We start from the raw sequence: 24,113 nt of genomic DNA, 5'->3' as shown, positions 1-24,113 counted from the left end.
TTCTCCACTTATCGCCATTCTCTCTCATGCATGTGGAGTTGCAGATTACCAGAGCACCGCACTGAATGAGGAATGAAGCTGTACCTTAAAGGACTCGAAGAAGCCCCCTCCTCCGCCACCAGCCCCGTTCTCCAGCTTATCTTCGTCTCCGCCCAGACCCATCATGGACTGGCTGTTGATGTGCAGCTCCTCGTAAAGTGTCTCCAGCAGGGCCGAACGCGTACGCTCCTGCCAACAACAGCAGCAGCAGTTAGGTTGCACACTTCCTCACGCTTATTCTGAAAGTTCAAATTTATATGGGGGGACAGTAATAAAAAAAAAAAACAACACTTGTATTAAGCGCTGTTGTTTTCGTCTGGGAAAGCGCTGGGTGACAGTAAATCAAACAATAAAAAGTACAGCAAACAGGATGTAGGCCTGAGCAAACAGGCGTGTGCTTCCTTGTGCTTCTCACCTCCAGCTTGGCAAACTTCTCCGCCTTGTAGCAGGCGTACTCTGCATTGATGAGCTTGGTGAAGAGGAACTCGTGGAACTCAAGGCCCTGACGAAGGTAAATACAGGGACACGGGTGAACGTTTATTATGACTGCCCAGAAAAGTCAATTGACTTCATGCGTTTGTGTGCCTATTGACCTTTTTAAAGATGGCAGGGTCAGGCAGGGCAGGCCCAAAGAAAGGTACATCATCCCTTGCTGTGACAGACACCTGCAAGACAAAGCAGTCGAGCAGTGAGAACGGCCACTGTTGGCTTCTCGATGCGGTGGTGGCGGCTGCCCCCGAAAACCGACCTTGTAGGTGACGTTGTCCGTGCACGCGTTCTCCACCTGCACCACCACATACGCGTGCAGGAAGTTGGACTGGATCATGTCCGGCACAAAGGGCGTGTTCTCCTCTTGGAACACGATGGCAACAATGTCGTTGCCTATGTGCCGCTTCCGCTGCAGCTGGAGGACACAGATACACAAAACTAACAAACGTCTCAAATAGCCACTTCTAGGATCACAAACACAGGCTGGTGACAGAATCGCTGCCAAGAGTCTGAACTGGAAGACTGGCTGAGAATAAACAGGGTCCCTGGAGAGAGACGGATGTAACTTTAAGCTAAGAATACAAACTGTTCTGAGATGCATGACGCCTCAGTTTTGCAATCGTCCAAAAAAACTGGAACCCTTAGTTTGCCAAGAATGTGTTATAAAAGAAAAATATGAAAGTATATACTGTGTACTACATATGATCCGTTTCCTACGTGTAGATATGGTAGATATGCTAACGTGATGCAAATCAAGTTCCGATGTTATGGAAATGAATGAAACTTCAGCAGAAGCCCTGCAAAGTCAAACAAAATAACGATTCTATGGTTCTGCAGATGGCCAACAGTCGTCATCGGTGCCGAATAACTGCAACCGCCCATTGCCAAAAAGTTTAAATCTGCCAAAAGCACACTCATGCACTAGGAGGACAGAGCGACTGTGCTCAACTATTAAATTATTTTCCAAGCAATATCCTTTAAAAAACAGCTTGATGTTGCCAAGTATCGAGTAAACCCCGTTCTGGAATATGAATATGCTGTATGGTGTCACTTCACTGGCGTTTGCTACTCTAAATTTGGCAACCTTCCACAAATACTCTCGAATATATTACTTTTTTTTCCCCTCGTGAAAATCTATATCACAAGTTATATGCAGATAGGACTCTGCAAAAGTTGGAGCAAATTTCCTGCTCAAGACTCCCACAGATTATTTTTTCCCCCCCGGTTATCAAAATGATCTAAGATGCTAGCGGATATCAGAATGTCAAAATGTATTCATTTTACGCCGCCAAAATGAAACGTATTCTTATCGGGGAGACTGGGTGACCCAAATCACGCTCCGACGTGTACGTGACGGCAAGATATGTCAGGTATATGACAGATAGCAGATCCCGTCTCGCGATAAAGAGGAACAATCACCCAATGACCTCTCTCGGTGCAGACAGTCCTGGCAACAAAAAAAAGCAAGTTCCCGGGTACCGCCTCAGAAAAAAGCCTCAGTGACACTTGCTCTGCGGCAGCATGTGTCAATCACCACCCTTAATCAATCATCCATTAGCCTTCTAACACAGACAAGTACAAGCTTTTCAACATGCTGATATTGGCAGTAGTGCCAACCAGCGCTTAACAGTCGTATTGTGTGCACAGTGCAACACAGCCAATATTTACTCTGTGATGTTGAGGTGGCATTTCTTTTCCAGTAACCTTTTCATTACTTTATAGCATCTCTCTGTTAAAGCTACACTGTTTGTTCACACAAGAACAGCGTCCGTTTCGCGTCGTGCACGGTTTCACAAATTCACAGCAGTCCTTTAAATACACTAGAAGTGTTAAGCAAACCCAAAACTTCATTGCATAATGACACCAAGTCTTAGATAAAAACGGAGAACTGTGCATAGAAAATAAAAAGGGGAGTAGTAAGTGTCGTTTGTCATTTGCGATAATCAGGACAGAAAAGACACAGGAATGCAGGTGGGAAGAAATTGAAGAAAGGGTCTGTGTAACTGCCGATCCGTAGCAGCCAGATTACAACTGCATCATCCTCGGGCTTATTAGCTGTCAGCTTTAATATTTATCCACACAAAGGCTTTCTGAACCCAGGAAACTGAAAAACATTCATCCCACAGCCTCTGCGCAGATGACTAGAGCGTCACCATCGACAGTCAGACACGAACCAACTCAGCGAGTGCTGCGCTGGTTTGACACACTTGACGTGTGTCATCGCAGTTTGACATTTCCGACCGCGTTCGGTTCGATCCGGCCACGTGAAGCCTGTGCTTTCTCCATCCTGAAATAATGCTACACTGTTATGGGTGCAGCTTCCCTCCTTTCTCTTCTTAGAGTTCCCAGATGAATCATCCCATGTGGGCGCTGTTCATGTCCTCGGTTTCTTTCCGTGCCCCTGCAATACGGACCGTCTGTGCAGGGTTACTGTGGTAACAAAGTTCAAACTGCTCTAAGTGGAGAGCAGTTAAGGACTAATGCGGCATACTGCACCGTGGCATCAAAGGCATGAAAGGCTTGAGACGCAAAGCAACGCAGGAGAAACTTCAGAGCCAGAAGAGGGGCCCGCATTGCAAGTAGGAATGGTAGAAATTAACTGCAGGTTAAGTAAGGATAACAAACTCGAGGATACCTAGGTAAGTGAGATGACAGCATGGAAACCGATTGATATCACATCAAACAACCATATCAAATATAGAATAAATTAATTAGGGAACTCTAGATGTGGTGATAAAGTGACTTTGTTGCCTTTGGAAAGAGCAGGGCAAGTCTCTTGCAATATCATGCTCGGCTAACGATGGCTTATTGTATAACATCATACTACTCATCTCAACGAAATGAGAGCAGATGATGAGGAGTTTTACAAGCCCTAATCGATTAGATGGTGCTGCTAGAAAAAAAATAGGTGGAGGAGTCACAAGGAAAGGTCATTCCAAATCATTAGTGACACAAATTAGTCACCCCATCGATTAATCACTGGAATGTCACTGTACCTGCTGCGAGTCTCCTTCTGTGTAAGGCAGCTTGGTGGACACGTGAAACATAATCTCCTTATTATGGAAATTTGTGTAGATGGATTCTGTCCCCGTCTGCCCGTGAGTGACATCGAGTCCACCCCGAAAACTGGAGAAGAAAAGCAGAAGTAGACACAGGGGAGAGGTTTTCGGGGAGAGGCAATAAAAAGAATGGAGGCACAGAGAGGATGGAGGTGAACAGCAGAGAGACAAAGCGATGCGAGCGGAACAGCTACGTGCGTTTTGAGCGCCCGGTCCGTCCATGCTCATTCATCACCGAGGGGAGGCCAAGGGCACTTCTTCTGCCCACTCAATCACGATGTCAGCAACACTGCAAATATCAGGATGTTCTAAATCACCCCTTTTCAGGGATGCATTTGAGGCCTTCTCTGATCAGCAGCAGAAGGAATCAAAGCCTGCGTCTGTCAGACATTTGGCAGAGGGCTCTACTGCAAATTAGCCAAAAGTGTATAAAAGAAAATAAATAAATAAATAAAGTGATCTGCAAAACATCCAAACCCTTTAAAGTCATGAAGCTCAATCTTCCGCCCAAGAAACTCCAAGAACTCAACAAAAGCAGGACTTTCTTCCATGTTCCCAAACAGCTCCTCCTCTGATGTCTGCAAATAGGGGGCAAGTAACATTTTCAGGAAGAGTGGTACACGACTTCAAAAGATAAGCAGCATTACCTCTGAAAGGGGCAACTCACTTGGCCAAACTTTTGGTAAATAACTCCAAACTTGAAGTTGTTGCTGATCACATGCTCATCAAACGTAACAATGAGCCTTGATGCCTGAAGATGAGGGAATGGAAAGGTCGCGGTCATTGTATTAGGTGTTACGGTGTTCCTGGATAGCACGGAGCAAGACACAAAGCAACACCGACGCCTACCTTTGGGTAGAGGACGGGGTAAAACCTGTCCACGTTCACTTCTTCGCAGACAAGCTACAAAAAAAGAGTACAGACAGGTTTATCTCTTTTAAATATATAGTGAAATACAGTCAGCAAAGTATTCAGCATTATAAGCGCTACCTACCTTGGCCATCTGAACCACGTTGGGGAACTCAGTAAGGCAGGAAATGGGAATTACGTCATGATGGGTTTTTAGCTTTGTGCTGAAAGGCAAACAGTGTGAGAAGTTAAAGTCGGCGAAACCATTCTGCTTTGATGGTTCCTCTTCGACGCTGAGCCTTCATTCAAGGAAATTGGCAATTTTAAAGGGGACATTTCCTATAGATGCTGCGAGGACAACGGTCTTTACACCTGACGTGTTTCAATCAATACTGCCTGGAGGACGGTTGAATGGGCACCGTTACTTTAACTTGCTGCTCTGCCCACACAGTGCAGCAATGTGAAACTCACTGAACAATAAAAAGTAGGCGAGGTAATAATTCTCTTTTAATTTTTTTTTTTGTAAAATATGCTTAAATACGGCCTTCCTCACAGAGAGTTACCGTAAATGACAGTCCTGATGCCACCTTCATATCTGCGCACAGCACATGAGGCTGGAGGCAGCTGGTTAACTGTGCTTGGCATGAATCTAGCTCTGTGTGAGAGTAATAAAAATCCACCTTCCAGCTCCTCAAAAACTAATTAGCACAACATACTGTCTATAGCTTTGGAGTTTGCAAACCCCCTCCTTGAGTAGCAAACTTCCGCTAATAGGCTAATAGCTCAGCAAGTGTAACCAAGTAAGTGTCACACTTCAGATTCTTCCACCTGTGGTGTGTTTGCATTGCAGATGTTGTGTGAGACATACTCTTTTAAGAGTATGAAGGACAGTACATTTTTTTACAGAATTTTATTTCTTTTTTTTGCCTCATGTGCAAAACCATTTATACACACATTCACCATAACTCACACTTGTTTACATATCCAACTCACTACTTCACATAGATTAGTGAGGTTTCCCACAAGCTAACAAGAATAGCCTCTTACAGATCTTGCAGATCTGCAACCGCGACCGTACATTGTTTTACTATATAAGGTAAATTACTGCACAGACCTGGCTGGAGCTTAGCAACTTCTAATTCCAATTTAGTAAATTAAAAATTTCAACAAAAAAATCAAAAATAAATAAAAAGAGATCATGACTAATTGCGTGTATCACGCAGACGCATTAAATATGGACGTGTGCCAGCGCCTGTGAGCACATTGGCCGGGGTGAGTGGGGTAACTGTGGGTGGTGGCCACCCACTGGAAAACATCGCAGCATGAAAAATGTTAGTGCGCGCTGTTAGCGTGGCTGTTACCTCTCTGCACATTCTGAAGCTCCATTAACAAAGAGGGAACGCGGCTATTAAAATCTGTAGTGGAGTCTCTGCGCTGCTAAAATGAGCGCGCGGGCTCATACGCCACGCTGGGTTCTGCCTCTCCTCTGTCTTCAGCAGGATGTGAAGGAGAGGAGGATTTCAGCGAGCGAGCGAGCACGGGCTTAGGTGATGGTGGGTGGCAGCCATTAAATTTGCACAATGAGGATGAATGGTGGGCTGATTGCTGAGCACTTTGTGGCAGTTTTAAAAAGTCAACATTTACACAGAGAGGCTTGGGTATTTAAACTGTGTCACACAAATATACTTTTATTTAGACTAGGCAGTATCACATCAACTCTGGTACGTAAATGACTGACACTAATCTCTGTGGAACACTGACGTGCGTTTTGTGTGTTTCTGGAGGCAAAAAAGATTTAACCGTTAAACAAAAGCTTGACAGCAAACTGTGTACGGTAGGCAGAAACATGTGAAGTCGTGTTTTGAATTGATTAGACATTTTATTGGGTGCCTTGTAACAACAGAGGCAAACCTCCCCGCAGTGCTGTGGGTTATTAGCAATCAAGCTGAAAACTACATTTTTAAAATTCGGCACCTGTCAGAAGTGAGAATGCTCATCTTCCTCAGAGATGTTTTTGCTTGACTTAATACCATGCTCGAGTAAAAATTGTCCTAACAGTACACACACACAAAAAAAAATAAGAAGAAGAATAAAAAAAAATTAATACAATGCATGATTGTGGAAAAAAAAGGAGAGGAAAGGGAGAAACAAGAAGGCAAAATTGGAATAAAAAGATAAACTATAAAGGGTATTGCAAAGGAAAGAGCTCCATTTATAGAGACACAGCAGAAAAAAAAGAAAAAAAAAGTAAATGTGTGTCAGAGATAAGGATAGAAACTGTACCGAAGCATCAAGCGCAGATGCTCTTGATCCCCAATGACATCATACTTCATTGAAAAGACCAAGTGGCCCAGGGCGGCATCCATGGTGTAGTAATTAAAGTGTTCCTGGGGGCAGATAAAGCAGAGGAGGCTTCAGTGCGAGGATGAATTCTCCTCGAGCTACTGACTGTGGATGGCACAATAATAAAAATGCTTTAATACATTTGAAATGCGCCGGGTAAAGAGAGCAACAGTCCTCTGATTAAGGAAAGAGGCTGAACTGGCCTCATGGAGAACGTGTGAAGGTGGAGTGTACCAGCTCTTACAAACAAATCGTTTTGATTAGCTTTTGGAAATGATCAGATTAGGAAACTGATATGCTGCGTTTAAAGTGGGGAATTGTCTTCACAGTGATTTAGCTGAATGTAACGGTGGGGGTTGTTTTTCTTGCTTTACGTGGCGCTATGCACACTTGCATGCACGTGCTTTTGACATATTTTGCTTCAACGACCACAAATACCACTTAAATCTGAGATGGTCCTACTGTACGTAGACAATTGCATGATTGTAGCTTTGCAACTCAGCATTTATCTAAGTAGCTTCTTCAGTTGTAGAGGACTTGTGGGGGGTTGCTGAGGTTTAAATCAGAGCATCTGTGGGTGTAGGAACTTGCTTGAGTCATCCCTGACCTGGTTGACTGCAAAGCCTCACAGACAAATGAGCTAATTCAGAAAACTAACACATTCAATACGAGCGTTGCTGCAGATTTTAGAAGAAAATATCCTCGGATGGGAATGAACGAGTCAATATCAAAACTTTCTGTTTTCATGCAGCACAGAAAATGACAGCCGTTCATCCATCCTCACCTTGCCCATGAAATGCTTTCTGTAGATCTTGGCAGTGCTGTTCGTCTCCAGTTTGACGTGGGAGGTAGGACAGGGGGGCTGCTCGGCCTCCGATGGCTCTTTAGGTTCATGATTGGTTCCCTCAATCCAGTAGCCACCAAACTGGGGCAGGAGGATGAGTGGAAAAGGACTGCTGCGACCCAGAACCTGACAGTGAAAGGTTTAGGTATTTCATTATAACGGACAGTCAGTGTGTGGTATAAACCCTTTGACTTTCACACTAAGAAATACGATTAATCACAATTAAACATCTTTCATTTTTAGTCTATGTTGAGTATTTCGACATATTAGAATGTTTACATGATTGTACAGATTCATACAGTATAAATACTGTAAGCTATGGTCATCTGTCTCAAAAAGTATAAAAGCCACAGCTTTAGATATTTGTATATATAATGTGTTCACACATGAGCAAATGTGTGTCCCTTACAAGCTGAATGTCTAGCAATGGTTAGAAAACAGGTTGAAAATGAGAAATTAATCATTCTATTGTCTACTACTACTAATAATGCCAGTCAAAGGGTTAAGGGCTATGATATTAGTTGCACTCCAGAAAAGATAATGTTGCTCTTGATTTACTGAGGGAAAGTGGCATCCCGTCTTTTCCCTCTGCATCGACTCCTTAAGAAAAATGTGTGCTGCCTGTTTAAACCTTAATCCTAAAAGTTTCTGATCGTACACTTGGAGGTTTTCTGTACCTCATGAACGCTGGGATACGGGATGTAGTCTTCTTCTGTCTGCGGGGAGAGAAACGAAAATGAGTCAAGCTGACAAACAGCTGCTGCTAGTCATACTTTCAGTTGCGGGAGCGGCACTGTGACAGAATATAAGCTGCAGTGTCTGCATCTCCGTGTTTCAGAGCTACTTTTGTTTTCGCTGCAAACTTGACGGGGGCCACATCCTCGGCCCTTTTTGACAAGTCCTCTCTCTCTCAAGTGCACACATGCAATTTTCTTTTTGTTCAGCGAGTAACAGTCACCCAAGGTCTGCGCCCATCGCTCCTGCTGTGATTATGTAACCACTGAGAACCCATTTAAACTTGGCAGTCATCGAGCAAAAAAGTTTACATAATTTATAACTTCCAGTGACTGGGTGCTAAAAACCTCTCGACGTGAGAGGCCAACGACAACCTTTCACTTGGAAAAAGAAAGTGATATTTGTAACGGTGCGTGCATGATGTGCACGGCGGCTAATGCATGCAGTGGCATTTAACCACATCACTGGGTAACATTTCATCTCTCATTTAATCTCTGGTGGCAGCTTTAATGTGGCATTAACCTATGATATTGGTTGCACTCCAGAAAAGATAATGTTGCTCTTGATTTATTGAGGGAAAGTGGCATCCCCTCTTTTCCCTCCGTTTCATGCAGTGATTTCCTCCAAGAATGCCTTTCAGCGGTCCCAGCAGGCCAGCCCCCAGACTCGCTTCCATTAAAAGTTATGGGCTACATTAGAAGTGACAGCAAGAACATTTCTGACATTTCACAGTGTGAAAGTGAAAGTCACTGTCCCTCACACGAAATACAACCTTTCTTATGACATTGTTGGCAGTTCTTCTTGCAGTAAAGGTGGAAAGTCACTGCAGGCAAAGTCAAAGGAATAAAAAAATGTAATAAGAATACATCCTCTGGAGACCGTATAATATATATAATATATATATATATATATAATATATATATATATATATATATATATATATATATATATATATATATATATATGCATGAAATAAAACACTGAATAACTGTTGAAGCATTTAAGTTAAAATTCATCTTTTTTGAAATATGAAAGGTAAATAAAAATTCTAATTGTCTCAAGATGTTTCATAAGAAGCAAAAGCCCGAGCAAATATTCCTATTTAACAGAATTACATCTTCAACACAACCCAGGTCACATGGTGGGGGACCAATCTGCTCGAGGCCAGCAGATAGAGAGACAGAAAAAAAAGAGGGCGGTGGGACAGAAGAAAATGCAGGAGGGAAGGAGAGGGGAGCAGAGGAAGCAAGAGTATGAATTCATACAAGCTTAATTTACAAGCAGCTTATAAGTACGATCCAGACAAGACCTCTGGAGAGAAGCTGCACCAAAAAAAAAAAAAAATAAAGCAACATTATTAGTGTTTATGGTAGCTGAAAAAAAAAAATCTGTCTCCACTGAAGTCCCCTGTCTATGTTTGTTCAGATATCCACAGGAAGCTAGAAAAATACTCCGAACTACAACAAGTCTGACCCAGATGTGAGCTATGGCATCTTAATAAAAATATGTGCCAATATGTGTCTGCCTCGGGTCTATTGTTGGTCTGTTTTGGTATGAGCAAAGCCCCATAGCGCTAATAAAGGGGAAACATAACTACAAAATATTTTAGACACCGCAGCGTGCCTTCAGCTGTGCGGAAGCTGGTTACACAATCTTCTTTGCTGCACAAAAAGTCAGCTTTGTGAAAAAGAAAATAAAAAAAAATGGTTGAGGGGCGTGGCAGACCTTGACGTCCACTCAATCAAGCATGTGAGTTGATTGGCGGTGCCGACCGTGAGCCGGGACCCCCACCCACCATCACCCTACCGACACTATATGACATTCAACAATCATAAAACAAGTGTTACTATCAAGTGCCCGTGCGTCATTTTCATCAATTATTCATTCCCACAAGACTGTAAAACTTTCAACACTGAACTTTATAGCCACCACGTTAAATGGTTTTATGTTCTTAGGGGTGCCCTTTCTGTGTTGACCTAAGATCTCCTTGTGAGGCCGTCATCCAGTCCTAAACAGTAACTGTGTGAGCCTGTCCAGGTAATAGGACAGCGGAGGATTTCGTAGTCCCCGTCGAGCTCCACACTCAGCCGGCGAGTGTCCTAAAGCCTGTCTGACAGCTGATAAGGCGAGGTTTATAACTCTGCCATTACGGATGTTTTACCAGACTGTGTTCGTGAGGAGATGTGAGGATTTGCGACTCACTTTGAGCGGGGGAGGGAGGGGGCACCTCTGCTCATCCATTCTGCAGCCCTGTAGAGACAAGGGGGAGGGAGGGAAAATGACAGGATACTGATGGCACAGGTGAAATATCGACACAGAGAGACACATACTCAGAAAACAGCAGTTGATAGTCAAGACCGAGGAAATGTATTGTGCAGCTGAAGCATAGAGCAAGAAAATTCTGTCTTTCTTTCGAGCTAAATCACCAGATGGGCCACAGAAAGAGGAAGTAGGAAGGAGTGATGTTTTCGAGACTGCGGTGGACAAAAAAGACAAGCAGGGGTCCAGGAGGAGAAGTGTGCTGTTTCCATTAAGCGAAGACGTCATTAAGCACAAATCTACTATGGCTAAAAAAGGCAAAAAAAAATAAATAAATAAAATAGAGCTTTCTGTCGACTCTGTCTTTTCTTATTCTGTTGACTCGTCCCTGCTGACAATCCCCAAAGCACAGAGAAAGATGAGCAACAAAGCATTTTTGATCAGCAGCCTTTTTGGGGTTTTTTTTGCATGGAATACCCTGCAGCAAGATTAGAGACGCATCAAGAACGATCCACTTTTTTATTTTTTTAAGACTGCGAAACGAATGGAAATTGGAAACCCTCTCATTAGATTAGTACTCTGATGACTTTTCAGTTTTTCCTTCACCACCTCCGTCATTATCTTTAATCCTTTTGTGGGGAGTGAGGATCAATAAGATAGACAACGGACTTATTGAAGAAAAGGGTTTAGGAAATTCAAACTGCTGCGTTACGTGTATTTGGTCGGCAATTCTCGATTTCAGCGCTGGAACAGAAAATAAAAGTGCCCTTGTTTGAGCCTTTACTGTAAACCTGAAACGAAAGATACTCTGTGATTCACATGTGATATTACCACGGTGTTTTAAGTGTTAAGCTGATTCACCAGTGCCGAAGCTAATTGGTCATTTTCACACAGCCTCTTAAAAACAGCCACAAGAAGAAAAAAAAACCTCCCCTAGTCCATTTGCATACTATTCAGTCAAATGAAGGAGAGAGTGTGTTATGACTAAGTTCAAAAGGAAGAGTTATGGATGCCTATCATATCAAAAGACACTCTCAGATCAAAGTACCTGTCTAAAATGTGTCATTTTCTTTCCATCGGCTTATTCAGAAGCTACCGTTCTTTCTCACGGACTGCGTAACTCTGTAGTACTACATCATCAGCTGCAAAACAAATTACATTCCTACAAAAGCCCCTGAGCGTGCTGGAAAAACTCAACATTTCACACACTTGATGACGCGCACAGAACTAGCTGGCTGTGAAGGGGAAAACACAAAGGCTCTGCGCGGCGCATCCAGAAGAAGAAGGTTCCTGGAGATGGCCTGAGGCCGCAAATACCAAAAGACACATTAACGGCAAAAAAAGGCGGACGCGCGGACGCACGCAGGAAAGTGTTGTGGCTGGTTTGGGGAGCTGGACACAAAAATAGCAGGAAAAGCAGAAAGAGTGTCATAGCAGAGGGACAGTAAATGGAAATGTGATGTCCAAGGTGAGGGACATTCTGAGGATGCGATTTGATTAAAGGCCGCGAATGGTGGGAACGGACAAGTTTAAGCAGCGAGAACGAAAAGGCTGAGCCGGGAGACCGCTTACAGTACCTGCATCCTCTCGATCATGGCAAACAGGTCCGAGGTCTAGGGGAGAGAGGTGACACAAAATCCACAAAGGGACATGGGTTTGAGAATCTGCACAGCTGTGGTGATATTCGGTCCCCCCGCGGTCTTCACTCTACCTACATGCTTGCTCCGTGACCAAGCTGGCTGAGCAATCTCAAGACACAAGGCATCCTGTTGGAATCTCCCTACCCTCTAAGTCCTTATTTTTCTGCGACAGCCCTCTGCAAAGCTTTCCCCCCACATCCCGCTCGACTCCAGTCTCACTGAGGCTGCATTCAATGCCAGGAGAATCGTTCTTCCACGCTCGAAGGCAAACACACTGTAAACAAGTAACTCTTAGGGGGAAATGAGCCTCAAAGCTCCATGGTGCTTCTCTCTGTTGCCAAAGCCAACGGCTCATGTGACTGTGCACAACATGGAAATTAACTGCCAGACACTCTGGTTTACCAGTCTGGAGTACGGTGATGTTATTACATCACGTTGATCACACTGTACCCTGGTTAACACGTTGCAGTATAATCTTGATGTCTTGTAATCAACAAGTGTCCAGCCCAAGAGGCTTCACCGCTGTAGAACGAACCGCAGCGTTGTGTTTCCAATTAGCAGAGGCACTTTTACAGGTTAAAGTAAGAGCAAATACCCTAAGGCATGCACCTTTCATCTGCACAGGCCACATTAAGGATTTTACGCAGCTCCAATCTGAGATGAGGGAGGATCACAGCGACCCTGACAGCAGCGTTTGTTGTGGGGTGAGCCCTCTCCTCACCATGTAACGTAAGTGGACTGAAGTGCCAAGCTGATGTTTCCACATGACAGCTTAAATTTACCAAGGGGCACCGCGGGGCTTGCAAAACACAGGCAGACGTAAAACCGCAGGGAATGCGCACACGTGCACAACACACATGTATATGTAGTAAAAACATACTTCATACTCCCACGGTGCGCACGCATGTGACCCTGACCTAGTAAAGCCGAAGGTGCAGCCTCGGTCCGTTGTTGGATGTGAAAGTAAACAGTGCCATATGATATTCAACGAAAACTGCTGACCAGAAAATCAGTCAGCCGTGCAGAATTCACATCAGTGTTGACTTTTTTTTTTTCCCAAGACAGAAAGGAGGCAGTGCACTCCCAAACTGTGGAATCGTTCAGTTAGCACAGCAGAACCTAAACCAAATGCATTTCATGCAGCCTTATAACAGGATTTACAAATTGTGCTTTGGATGCCACCATCAGAAATACTATACAAAAAACAACAAAAACTAACAAACTAAACAGATCAGTGGAGCAGCGTACAGTTTATTTTGTCCGGCTGATATAAGAACTCAACACGAAACAGCAGCTAAACAAAAATAAACTCTAAATAACCAGCAAATGAAAAGTACTCACATCACTGAAGCATCGCCTCTTGAGAAAAGGATTACTGGGCGGACTGTTGAGAAGGCCGTCCAATAAAGCATTCTTAGCTATCTTGAGCTCAGCCATCATTCCGGTACTGAAAGTACGTACAGACGCACGCACACTGACAAGAACGAGGGTGTGTATGTCAAGGCGAGACTGACAATGACACTTCACACTCGCTGTCGCTCAAGCAGCAAGCTCGGAGAAGGCTGTCCATCAGAACCTATACATCTGAGCGTGCGGCAAAGGCAAGTGCCGCAATGTGAGAATATAATTTCCCTTCCTTCCTCTTTTCATATAACCCCCCCACACTCCACCCCAACCACCGCCCTCCCAGTGACACATACAGCTGGTTTAAAGGAAGTAGGACGAAGGGAGGAACAAACTTGCTCCCCTCCCTGTGTACTCTGCAACTATCTCTTTTAATGCACACACACACACACACACGCTCACATTCACACTTGCAAGTGGACACGAAAAAAAAAAAAGCTGCACAGTTCTCCTTTTGTAATATGACAATATGAGACTATTCTCTTCTTCTTTTCTATCCTCTCATGTTTCTCAGGTTTCCTTCTCAGAAACGCTTCATCATCACTGTTTGTCAGAGCAGGCATTTCTTTGAGATAAAAATAAGGATTTCATAAATTTTATGGCTCATGCTTTCCTGTGGTTTACGGCACATGTTGAGAAGTAGGTTAATTGCACCTGCAGCGCTGCAGGTCACGAGCTGTTTGTCATGTGCTTCTATTTCCATGCAAGCACTTGGATTTATTTATAGTTCGGATTTATTTTTACTTTTTTCTGCAATCAATTATTTACAACGAAAAGTAGCTAAATGAGAAATGTTACTTAAGCGTCGCAGGATTGGGACCTTAATATGGGAGAGCATCAGGTGCTTTTCACGGTATCATGCACTTGCAAAGAAAACAACAACAACGTAAAAGTGTTCTCGCTTCCACCGGGGGAGATATGTGGGAGAGGCAAGGCGCCCGGTTCCCCACATGTGCAGATGCATAAAATCTGATAGAGGATTAGACAGACCTCAGCAATTCTGGAAAGTGTAAGTGCATAGTTAAGCGCGGGTATGACAGGAAAAAGATAAAAAAGAGATAAAAAAAAAGAAGGAAAAAAAGGAAAAAACAGACAAGGGGAAGCACTGTGGGATGAAAGGATGGCTGTTGTTCTTTAAAAGCAGAACTTTTGTGCAGGTCTCTCCATCAGACACTCCTCCAACATCGGATATCGAGAGTGACCTACTTCTAGAAAAGAAAAAAAAAAGCAGAAAGCCTTCAAGAGGACAGATTCTGCCCATATATGTTAAGCGTTTTTCATTTTGTGACAGAAGATAACACAGCCAGCGGTCTACATTGATTCCCCTTGGGAAAAATTGATGAGAAGTATGCACAAGGAGAAGAGACTACATGGTTGGAATAAAAAGTGCACAAAATGTGGATTTTACATGGACGGGGTAACTTTCAGTAAAGTGATACTACACCAGAATAGACCTGCCATTTAAACACTGTCTCGTCGTGAGCTTACATTTCATTACTGGTGATGTGTTTACTCAGGACTAGACTGGCTCTAGCTGGATGCCAAGCAGGGATTTGAGAACATTTGCGGAGGAAAGCAGAATACTAATTACCCAGTAATCACGCATAATTGTTACTAGATAGCGAAAGTGTATGGGATATTAATTGCTATTCATACTCAAAATACAGGCGCTGACCTTGATTCAGTTGTAAAGCGTAATGATTGCAAAGCTGTGCTGCGAAGCGCAACATTTAAGCTTAAACTGTAGAAGTGAAGCAGCTGTTGAACAAGCCAGATTGATTTAGGTGACTACAGCATGTGTGTTAGCTGAGGGAACAATGTGTACTGAAAAATACAAACACCTGAAACAAACAAGTGAATCATGGGAATCAAAGGTTCGACTTGGCTGGACTTTCAGACTTCATGACCTTCAGTCTTTTAAGCTGCTCATGTTTCGTCTCCTGCCCTCAGAGACAATACGGAGCCGAGGCACTGAATGCACCATCACTGTTTGTACGCCTGAGGGGCTGAGAGCTACACATCTAGTTTTCTCAGAGTTGATTACCAGCAGTGTGTGTGTTTGTGTGTCTAAGAAGAGCGAGATAGTCGGACTGCCTACTTCCTGAGTGAGTGGACGGGTGGCTGTTCAACTGATCCACTGATTGACTGACTCGGTTTAAAAACTGCTGAGAGTAACTCCAATACTTTATCAACTCCTCACAATGCAAGGCCAATCTGAATTCCCACACCAAAACTGCCAACGATATTCACCCAAAGCAGTATCCCTACTCCTACTCACTTCCCATCTCTTCATTTGTGCTCTGTGGGTTAGCCGCATCCTCAAAGGCAAACGTCTTACTGAAATGGAAAGCTGAACTTCAAAGAGCGCCAATCAATGGCCACAGAAGCCTAGCATTCCAGCCACAGAAAATCTATTGTGGCCCATTCATCAGGTCCGGCTACAGAGACCAGCCTGACCTTACTGTGGCTACTGGAGCCTGGGGAACACAAATGGAGTTCGCACAGATGGCCCCTTCCACCGCATCAGCGCCTCCGATGAGCTGGTTGATTGCCACAGAGGTGAAGGTCCACAGAACTGCAGCTGAGTTTTCTGTACACTGAAGCAGATCTCCCACTGTCTTCACTCCAGTAAAATGAACAAATCCGTTTAAAACAAGTGTAAATTTCTTGTGAACGAAAGATTCTTGGAATTTGATTGGAATCTGTTGGGCATTTGTATGTGTAATACTTTATTATTAGAAAAGCCTTGGTCCACTTTGGTTATCTTTACATATAAATGCATGTTATAGTTAAGCCTTTGCTAAACAAGTTCACGCAATGTTAATTAAGCTAGTCTGCGCCATGTAAATCTCCCTGTGTTTTATAGTTTACTGGAGTCTTAAATCTGGTGGAGACATTGCAGTAGTAGTTGCCATCAACACTGTCAACCAGCAAGGATTCATTTGGCAGAGATGAAGAGGGGAGCAAGTGTAGTGATGAAGACAGAGTAGCCTTGAGCTAATGGCCTAAAAAAACAAGCTAGGAATAGAAAGGTTCGCCCTCCTGTTTTCTCCAATGCCTTTGTCATTGCACCATGTTAAGAATAACCTCATTGTAACCCAATCTCTGAAAATATGCTGTATCTCAAGTCTGCTGTGACAAAACAGCATGGTTGGGACAATTTACCACAATTACAACTTTTCAAATTCTTCTAGATTCATAGTTATGCTAAGACAAACACATCCTCTGATCCCATCCTCTGGTCCTCTTTGGAATCCTTGTTTTCCTTTTAAACCCTTAAAGAGTGGAGGTATTTTCACCATTTATAATCTCTTGTCCGATGGACATAACCTATCGCTACGATTTATCAAGTCTGGGTAGGATGGCAATTTGGGGCCGACCTTGACAGCGGAGCAGTAGAAATGAACCCAAGAGGGAGTGCACACATCCTCAATCTGTGCCCGACATGGCGTCATCCAATTTAGGATATTGCTTCACCTTCACTTTTCCCAAGTTAGACTCTCGAGAATGTTCCCGGACGTGGACCTAGATGTGGCTCTCTGGCACACTCATTCTAGTTTTGTCCTGATTTGCACACCTATTGGAGCTCAATTTTCAACAAACTATCAGAAGTTTTCAAAATGGTGTTTCAGCCAGATCCCATGATAGCCATTTTAGTAGTGTAGTGGGAGAATATAAAACTCTCTGGAACCAACCTGAAAATTACAAAATTCATCGCTCTGCAAAAAACGATTCTTCTCAATTGGAAGAATCCTCAACCACCGAGCAGGACTCGGGTGTAATGGACCTCTACATTTATATTTCCTGTATCCATTTGCCTCATTTTATGCATCTGCAAAATATAAACGCTTGTTTGTTTTGGACATTTTGTTTATACTGAATTTTGGCTGGAGAGAGTTCGCTTAGAGATCCTGGGAGTGTTATGTGTGCACAACCTATAATTTTTAATGTAATGTAGACTCACGTTAAAACTTTCAGGTCACCAGCTCTGATCACAGTAACACACTCAGTAAACCTTTAAAACCCCACCGTAACAATCATCATCTCTGCAGCTGCAGCTTAAAGGCCAACATCAGTTAATTAGCATGCATCAAACGCACCACCCTTAGCTATATTAAATTCAGGATAATGCACTTCATCCAAGTACTCACTTTAATTCATTGATCCAAACTTCACTCTAAGAATTTCATTACTTAATTCATCTGTGTTCTACTCAGAAACACTCGGCTGAATAACTAATGTAGCTTATAAAACTTGAACTGGCACGTTCTGTAGCAATAAAACTGTATGAAGCATCAGTGCCCAGACACAGCTCACGGTTTTAACAGCCATTTTCAAAGCTCGCTAGAAATCTCCCTGAAACAACAAAGCCCTCACATTAAGACACATATAATGAATCCTAAAATGGGTGGAACACAGCTCTGCTGACCGCAGCTGCACATATACAGTAGCTTATTAATCCCTTGCAAATACTATTTCCAGTACATGAGTGACTAAAATAATTCCGACGTGCCTCCAACGGTATGTATTAGAGAAGAACAACTGGTGCGGATCTGTATTTGCTCCGTCAGCCTGCGACAGAGGGCACAGACCCTTCTGTCAGGCACCACAACAGCCTGCCAACCAGAGCTACTGGGGGTGGGGGGCAACCACAGGCTCCTTTCACCTGGGGGTAACATTTGAATGATATGATGAGCTAAAAAAAAAGAAAGAAAAAAAAAAGAGGGGAAACCAGCGGGGAATTAAAATGCACAGATGGAATGAGACTATGGTTGGATAACTAAGCCACGAGTAACTCACTGTATAATGGATGCAGCCATCACTAATGCAAAATAATGATCTATTAATTCAGAGACGATGGTGTTGTTACTCTGTGTTATTAAGACTATCTATAATGGCAGTAGTTGTAAGAAAATGCCAATCTGACTGGAGTTTGACTGCTTAAAATAAACCTGTGTTCCCGTATCCAAAGAATGAGGGCACTCAGGATCAAGTGCAGCAGAAGTTCATGTATGTACAGCCTTTCATCTCAACTACTGTCAAACTTTATAAAGGCTCCTTTGTCTGATACAGGCAGCTGTCACTCATGCAGCCAGCTCCACACAGTATTGCTCTCAAGTTTCATTTGAGCCAGCTGTCCAGTGGGTTTTTGTCAGTAGGTTCAAGGCTCCTGCTCCACGTCTAACCCATCCAGATCTTCACTCAGCCTGGTTTATTTCTGTACTGTGACTACCGCTGCAAAATAATGGAGTCTATTCATCAAAGACTTTGCTATACTGTATCCGGTGTGCACAGCATGCCAAACAGATAAATGCTGTCCAAGGATGCTGAAGCATATTCCCGACGAACAATTGGGTCTCTGCAGAATCCAATCACATCCTGCATTTACATGAGCAGTCGATCAAAGGGAGGTTTCAATCGGAATGAGAGTGCTGGTGTAAACCAGTGATAATCCATTCAAGAAGAGAATATCAAGGCCTAATAGCCATGGACGCACCTGATCCAATTGTTTCTCTCAGGAGGGGTGGAATAAATACTTTCTTCCAGCACATGCTATTCCCCAATGGAGCAAACACCTGCGGATGAGTTTCCAGGAGGGACAGAAACATGGAAGCATTCATCAAAGATGAACAGTTTGTAAAGATGAACAGAGCAGGAATTGATCTCTACCACTGAAAAATAAAAGGGTAAAAGGGGGCTGTCCTGGTCATACTCTCCTTTTAAATCACATCCTTCACTCCTCATCCTTATACATTCACTCCTTATTGATCTGTCATGGCGAAATTCTTCCTCGGCGTTTGACCCACCTCCATTTTTGGGGCATGTGAACACATACATCTTATCAAAACATTTTATTTGGTGCCCGTGTAAATAATTAATCTCTGCTCTGAATAACTTCAATGAGGCTTAATAAATATTGTGCACCATGGAGAAAGTCCATGGTTTTCTTGTGGAGTGACACCAAAGTTATCCTTTAAATTAGATCAGGCAAGGGGATCCCTGGGGGGAAAAATCTGATATCTTTTGCAGTATCCTCAATAGATCCTCTGACTTGTCACAGCAGGAAATACACAAGTGTCAACTAATTGCATTAATAACTTGTTATCCCGAATAACCATCAAGTGCTTGTGTGCAATCCAAGGTCATTACAGGTGGAGGAAATAAATGTCATGCTACCGGAATTAACGTTAATAATTACACCATTTTGTGTGGAAGAAATTGGAAACTTTGATTGACTGAGTTGAGTTGACTTTGAGTGTGCTACAATTTTTTTCTCCGAGATCCACGTCAGCCTGAAAAGAGCGGCAGCGGCGGGTCTCAGTCTGGAGTTACCTTTGTTAATGGGGGAAGAGGACACGGAGGGTGGGAGTGTTCTCGATAGGGCTCTACTTCATCAGAGATGCGAGGAATCCTTCCATCTTGTTTCCTGTGAGTCAGAGAGGATGGAAGGGCGGGGAGAAAGAGAGAGACACACACAGAGAGGGGTTATGGCACATCTTGAGCTGAGTTTTCTATTTAAGCAATAAGAGTGTGGGAAAGTGTGACACAATTGACTCATCCCACTAAAGCGGATCACTGAGCTCTGAGAAGGATGCTATTATTACGCCACAGAGCACTTCTTTATTCATGAGTAATAGAAAACGTCCGGTCCACTGTGTACAGCTTTTGCCTTCACGCCCCGCTCAGCGGAAGGTGGAGAGATGAGTCTTATCAGAGGCAAAAACGAAACAGCAGAGATCAGGGCTTGTGCGCGGAGGGGTAAGTGTAGAAACAAAGCGAAAAATTGATACAAAGCAGAAGAAGAAAGGACTCCCCGCTTTTATCTCCTCACCCGCTGCCCTCGCCACTCTTTCTCTGCTCTGCTCAGCCCTTTCTCCTCTCTGTGATTGGAGTGAATTACCAGTCTGACCAGGATTCTGGTCGCAGCATATTACTTCACACTTCGTCTCACACAACAGTCAGTTCCTAGAACTGGCAGCCCGTCTGTGCATGCATCCTGCTCACAAACCTTCAGCAGAGGGCTTTTCTAAACACTGTTTTGGGGCAAGAAGAAACAGAGAACAAAAGCACAATGTGATTGCTTAGCGAGAATAGAGTGAGGATCGGTGGAGATGTGTGTTCTCAAATGTTTCCTTCGTTCTGCCACCGTGGCACACACACCGCAGTGGATTAAAGGCAGTCAGGGTGAAATAAGATCACTTATGAAGTGCCTTTTCTTCTACAGTGTAGTCCAATATTAGATATTGCAACTACACCCTTAAGTATAACAGTCAGTCTGAATCTATAAGTCTGAGTACACAGAGCCGCGCCTTTATGACAACGGGCTGGTGACCTGGGGTTGAGGTGAAGAGATCTATTTGTATCATGGCAAAAACACAGCTCTTTGTTGTCTTTCCTGCAGTATCATCAGCTTCTCAGAGCTGACATTCCTCTAGAGTTTGAACTTTGTCGCGTCTTTTTATACAATGCAGCTGGAGCACAAAGAAAATATGATGTCAAATGCTGCTTCGAGCAAAGAAAGATGCATCGTAATCTGCCTACGAAGAAGCATCTTAGTTCTGCTGAAGCTAATGTGACAGCTTTTCTTTTTTTCTTTACTGTATCAAGGGATACTAAGCCTCATTATGCTTCATAATATATTCAACATATTCATTATCGAGTAGAATTTGGAGGGTTTTTTGTTTCACTTCTGCACAAACACCAATCGGACATAACATTATGACCACCTAATATTGTGTAGGTCTCCATGGTGCCTCCAAAACAGTTGTGACTCATCGAAGAATGGACATGGACTTTCTGAGGGTGTCCTGCGGTGTCTGGTCACATAATGTTAGTGGGGCCTTTGTCACAAGATGCTCAATGTTATTTACTTCTCTTGTCATAAGTCATAATGTTGTGGCTGATCGGTATATAATTTACTTCAGATTCATTTTTATCAGGGTATATTAGAGAGACACCAACCATGCCATGGGTAGTGAAAGTGACAGACTGTCTGGCAGCCTTCATCTTTCTGTCTATTGACTCTTCCCAAATCAAGATTGATTTCCCCCTTTGTGCTTTGTCATTCATTATTGATACGGGTAGACGCGCATTTGAGGTTCGGGTAAGCCGTCTGCATGCTGAAGTAGCGGGAAGGTGACAGTAAAAACAAAAAAATAAGTTTTTATACCATCACTACAGTGACTTACGAGGCAGATAACTGATGACATGCAGTGAAGGGGTAAATTATAAGCTTCACTCAGACGGCTGCAGACTTGTTTAATTTCACTCTGACACACAGCGAGCGCACAATCAAAATACCAGCATTCTGACAAATGATGCGACGGCACTGTATCATATGGATTTATGAAGGATATTTAGTCATTTATCTAGTTCTGTGAAGGCAGCAAGGAAAACTGGTGCAGTAGATTATTTAATAGGATGCGAGGAGTGTGAAGAAAGAAGAAGAAAGAAAACAGCATAATCTGGGCTAAGGTTGTATAAATATATGTAGCTAGTTTCCCATTGTCTATCTTTTCATAATGGAGATTAAAAGTGACCACTCTTGCCTTCAAGACAGGATCAATTCTGCTAGGTACTTGCACACAGTTTTTGAAGGAGCTCTGCTGGTAGGTTGTTCCAAACATCTTGGAGACCTAACCGCAGATCTTCTGTGGATGTAGGCTTCCTCATATCCTTCAGTCTCTTCATGTATCCTCACATCATCCCTGATGGTAATGTATGATGGATGAGTATCTGCCTGTATTTTTCAGCATTGAGGACCAACTCCAACTCCATGTGCAGAAATTCAGCCCCAAACTTGCAAGGAACCTCCACCATGCTTCACTGCTGCCTGCAGACACTCATTATTGTAGCTCTCCAGCCCTTCGGTGAACAAACTGCCTTCTGCTACAGCCAAACATTACACATTTTGACTCATCAGTCCAGAGAATCTGCTGCCATTTTTCTGCACCCAGTTCAACTACAACTCTTCCATGAAGACCACTTCTGGCCTGACTTCTCCAGACAGTAGATGGGTGTACCTGGGTCCCACTGGTTTCTGCCAGTTCTGAGCGGATGGCACTGCTGGACATCTTCAGATTTCAAAGGGAAATAAGCTTGATGTGTTTTTCATCAGGTGCACTAAGTTTCCTTGGCCGAACACTGTGTCTACGATCCTACAAAATCCATGACTTTGTGCAAGTGCTCCTATAAAGATCTATGCTGGTTTGAAGGCAAATATTGATGTAACTTGGATTTTTCTTTTGTTCACTCACTTTGCATTTTGTAAATTAATTAAAAACAATCATTATTCATATTTTTGTAAGCATTCTTAGTTTACAGCATTTCCACACCCACCTAAAACTTTTGCACAGTACTGTGTGTATATATATATAGACACTCAGCTACTACCATTAAGAAGACTGGTTGATAAGTTATGGTCAGGCTGAGAATGAATTATTTAAGTTTTCTTGGATTATCAAAATAAACACAATTTTATCAACCATTTATCAACAGTAACTGCTACTGATACGAAGATGACACGTACTTTTCTCCGCTTGCAGCAGGATGCAGCACATGCACAGACTCTTTTATTTGAATACTCTGACTGGCACAAGTCAAGCCTGTGCACAGCAGCAGACAGGTGGCAGGTTCACCGTGTCACACTGACGGGGCGTGATTGGCACACGGGGACGACACCTTTCCAGCCAGGTTAAACAATGCGAGTCGGTCCGGCTATTGCCAAGCTGTCCGTGATACCGGGTGAAGAGGTCACGGCGATTGCAAACACAGGCAATCCTGTGGACTTGTATGCATGCAGAAAAATAGACAACCTTTTAAAAAATGTTTTCTCCGCTCAGCGCAGGAAAACACATTGCTCATACCAGTATTAAAAAAATAAAATCCTTGATCATCTGCTCTTATGGGCTGAGTCGTTTTTTTTTTTTTTCCTGATGATACATTCATCTTACAGTTACCGACACCTAGTTCTCTGAGGTACACACACTGCGCACAAAGCTCCGTCCTCTTTTTCTTTTTTTCTACATATTGAAGCTGAATTCTTGTTACAGCTGCAGTTGTATAAATGTGCGTGTCACCTAGCAACATTACCTAGCCCGTGAATCACTGTAAAATGGTGCATTTGAAAAACTAAAACACAAATCTCCATTACAATATGATAAAATAGATCAAATTCATAAGCACTATTACTACAGACATGAGACAACTTCAAGAAAAATTCAGCTGACATTTCAAGTGATGACCTCCACTTCTCTGAATAATGCACACGGTAGGTGTTAGCTGTTTTCTAAATTCCTTTATTATTTTTTGAGTTAAACTGTCAGACTCAGCAGCAATAATCATTTATAGGTTTTCTTTTTCAACACAGTCATAATACCCATAACTTACTCTAAAGTACTCACATGGAGCAGCAGAGTACATGATCTATAGAACTGATATTAACCTTAAGTC

The 24,113-nt window shown here is 43.1% G+C and overlaps 1 protein-coding gene across 15 annotated transcripts in view; it reads right to left on the bottom strand.

Moving 5' to 3' along the window:
• The window catches only part of rap1gapb (RAP1 GTPase activating protein b), a 94,263-nt gene that overhangs the window by 9,841 nt on the left and 60,309 nt on the right, over positions 1–24,113 (bottom strand). For 8 of the 15 annotated variants that reach the window (XM_047583398.1, XM_047583399.1, XM_047583389.1 and 5 more), the window contains 15 exons: positions 19,995–20,088; positions 12,195–12,230; positions 10,561–10,608; positions 8,301–8,339; positions 7,564–7,749; positions 6,720–6,823; positions 4,582–4,660; positions 4,437–4,490; positions 4,255–4,338; positions 4,065–4,165; positions 3,525–3,654; positions 788–943; positions 633–704; positions 455–541; positions 85–228 (listed from right to left, as the gene is read on the bottom strand). In XM_047583398.1, coding sequence (XP_047439354.1) covers positions 85–228; positions 455–541; positions 633–704; positions 788–943; positions 3,525–3,654; positions 4,065–4,165; positions 4,255–4,338; positions 4,437–4,490; positions 4,582–4,660; positions 6,720–6,823; positions 7,564–7,749; positions 8,301–8,339; positions 10,561–10,608; positions 12,195–12,212 — 1,302 coding nt within the window. In that variant the 5' untranslated portion in view covers positions 12,213–12,230; positions 19,995–20,088. Of the gene's footprint in view, positions 1–84; positions 229–454; positions 542–632; positions 705–787; positions 944–3,524; positions 3,655–4,064; positions 4,166–4,254; positions 4,339–4,436; positions 4,491–4,581; positions 4,661–6,719; positions 6,824–7,563; positions 7,750–8,300; positions 8,340–10,560; positions 10,609–12,194; positions 12,231–13,598; positions 13,882–19,994; positions 20,089–24,113 lie in introns of those variants that run through there. The other 7 variants (XM_047583402.1, XM_047583391.1, XM_047583403.1 and 4 more) reach the window with 5 other exon arrangements.

The sequence above is a fragment of the Mugil cephalus genome, chromosome 4 (genome assembly GCF_022458985.1).
Source record: "Mugil cephalus isolate CIBA_MC_2020 chromosome 4, CIBA_Mcephalus_1.1, whole genome shotgun sequence".
Classification (NCBI taxonomy): domain Eukaryota; kingdom Metazoa; phylum Chordata; class Actinopteri; order Mugiliformes; family Mugilidae; genus Mugil; species Mugil cephalus.
Note: the sequence above shows the minus strand (reverse complement) of the source record. Positions and strands in the feature narration are given on the sequence as shown.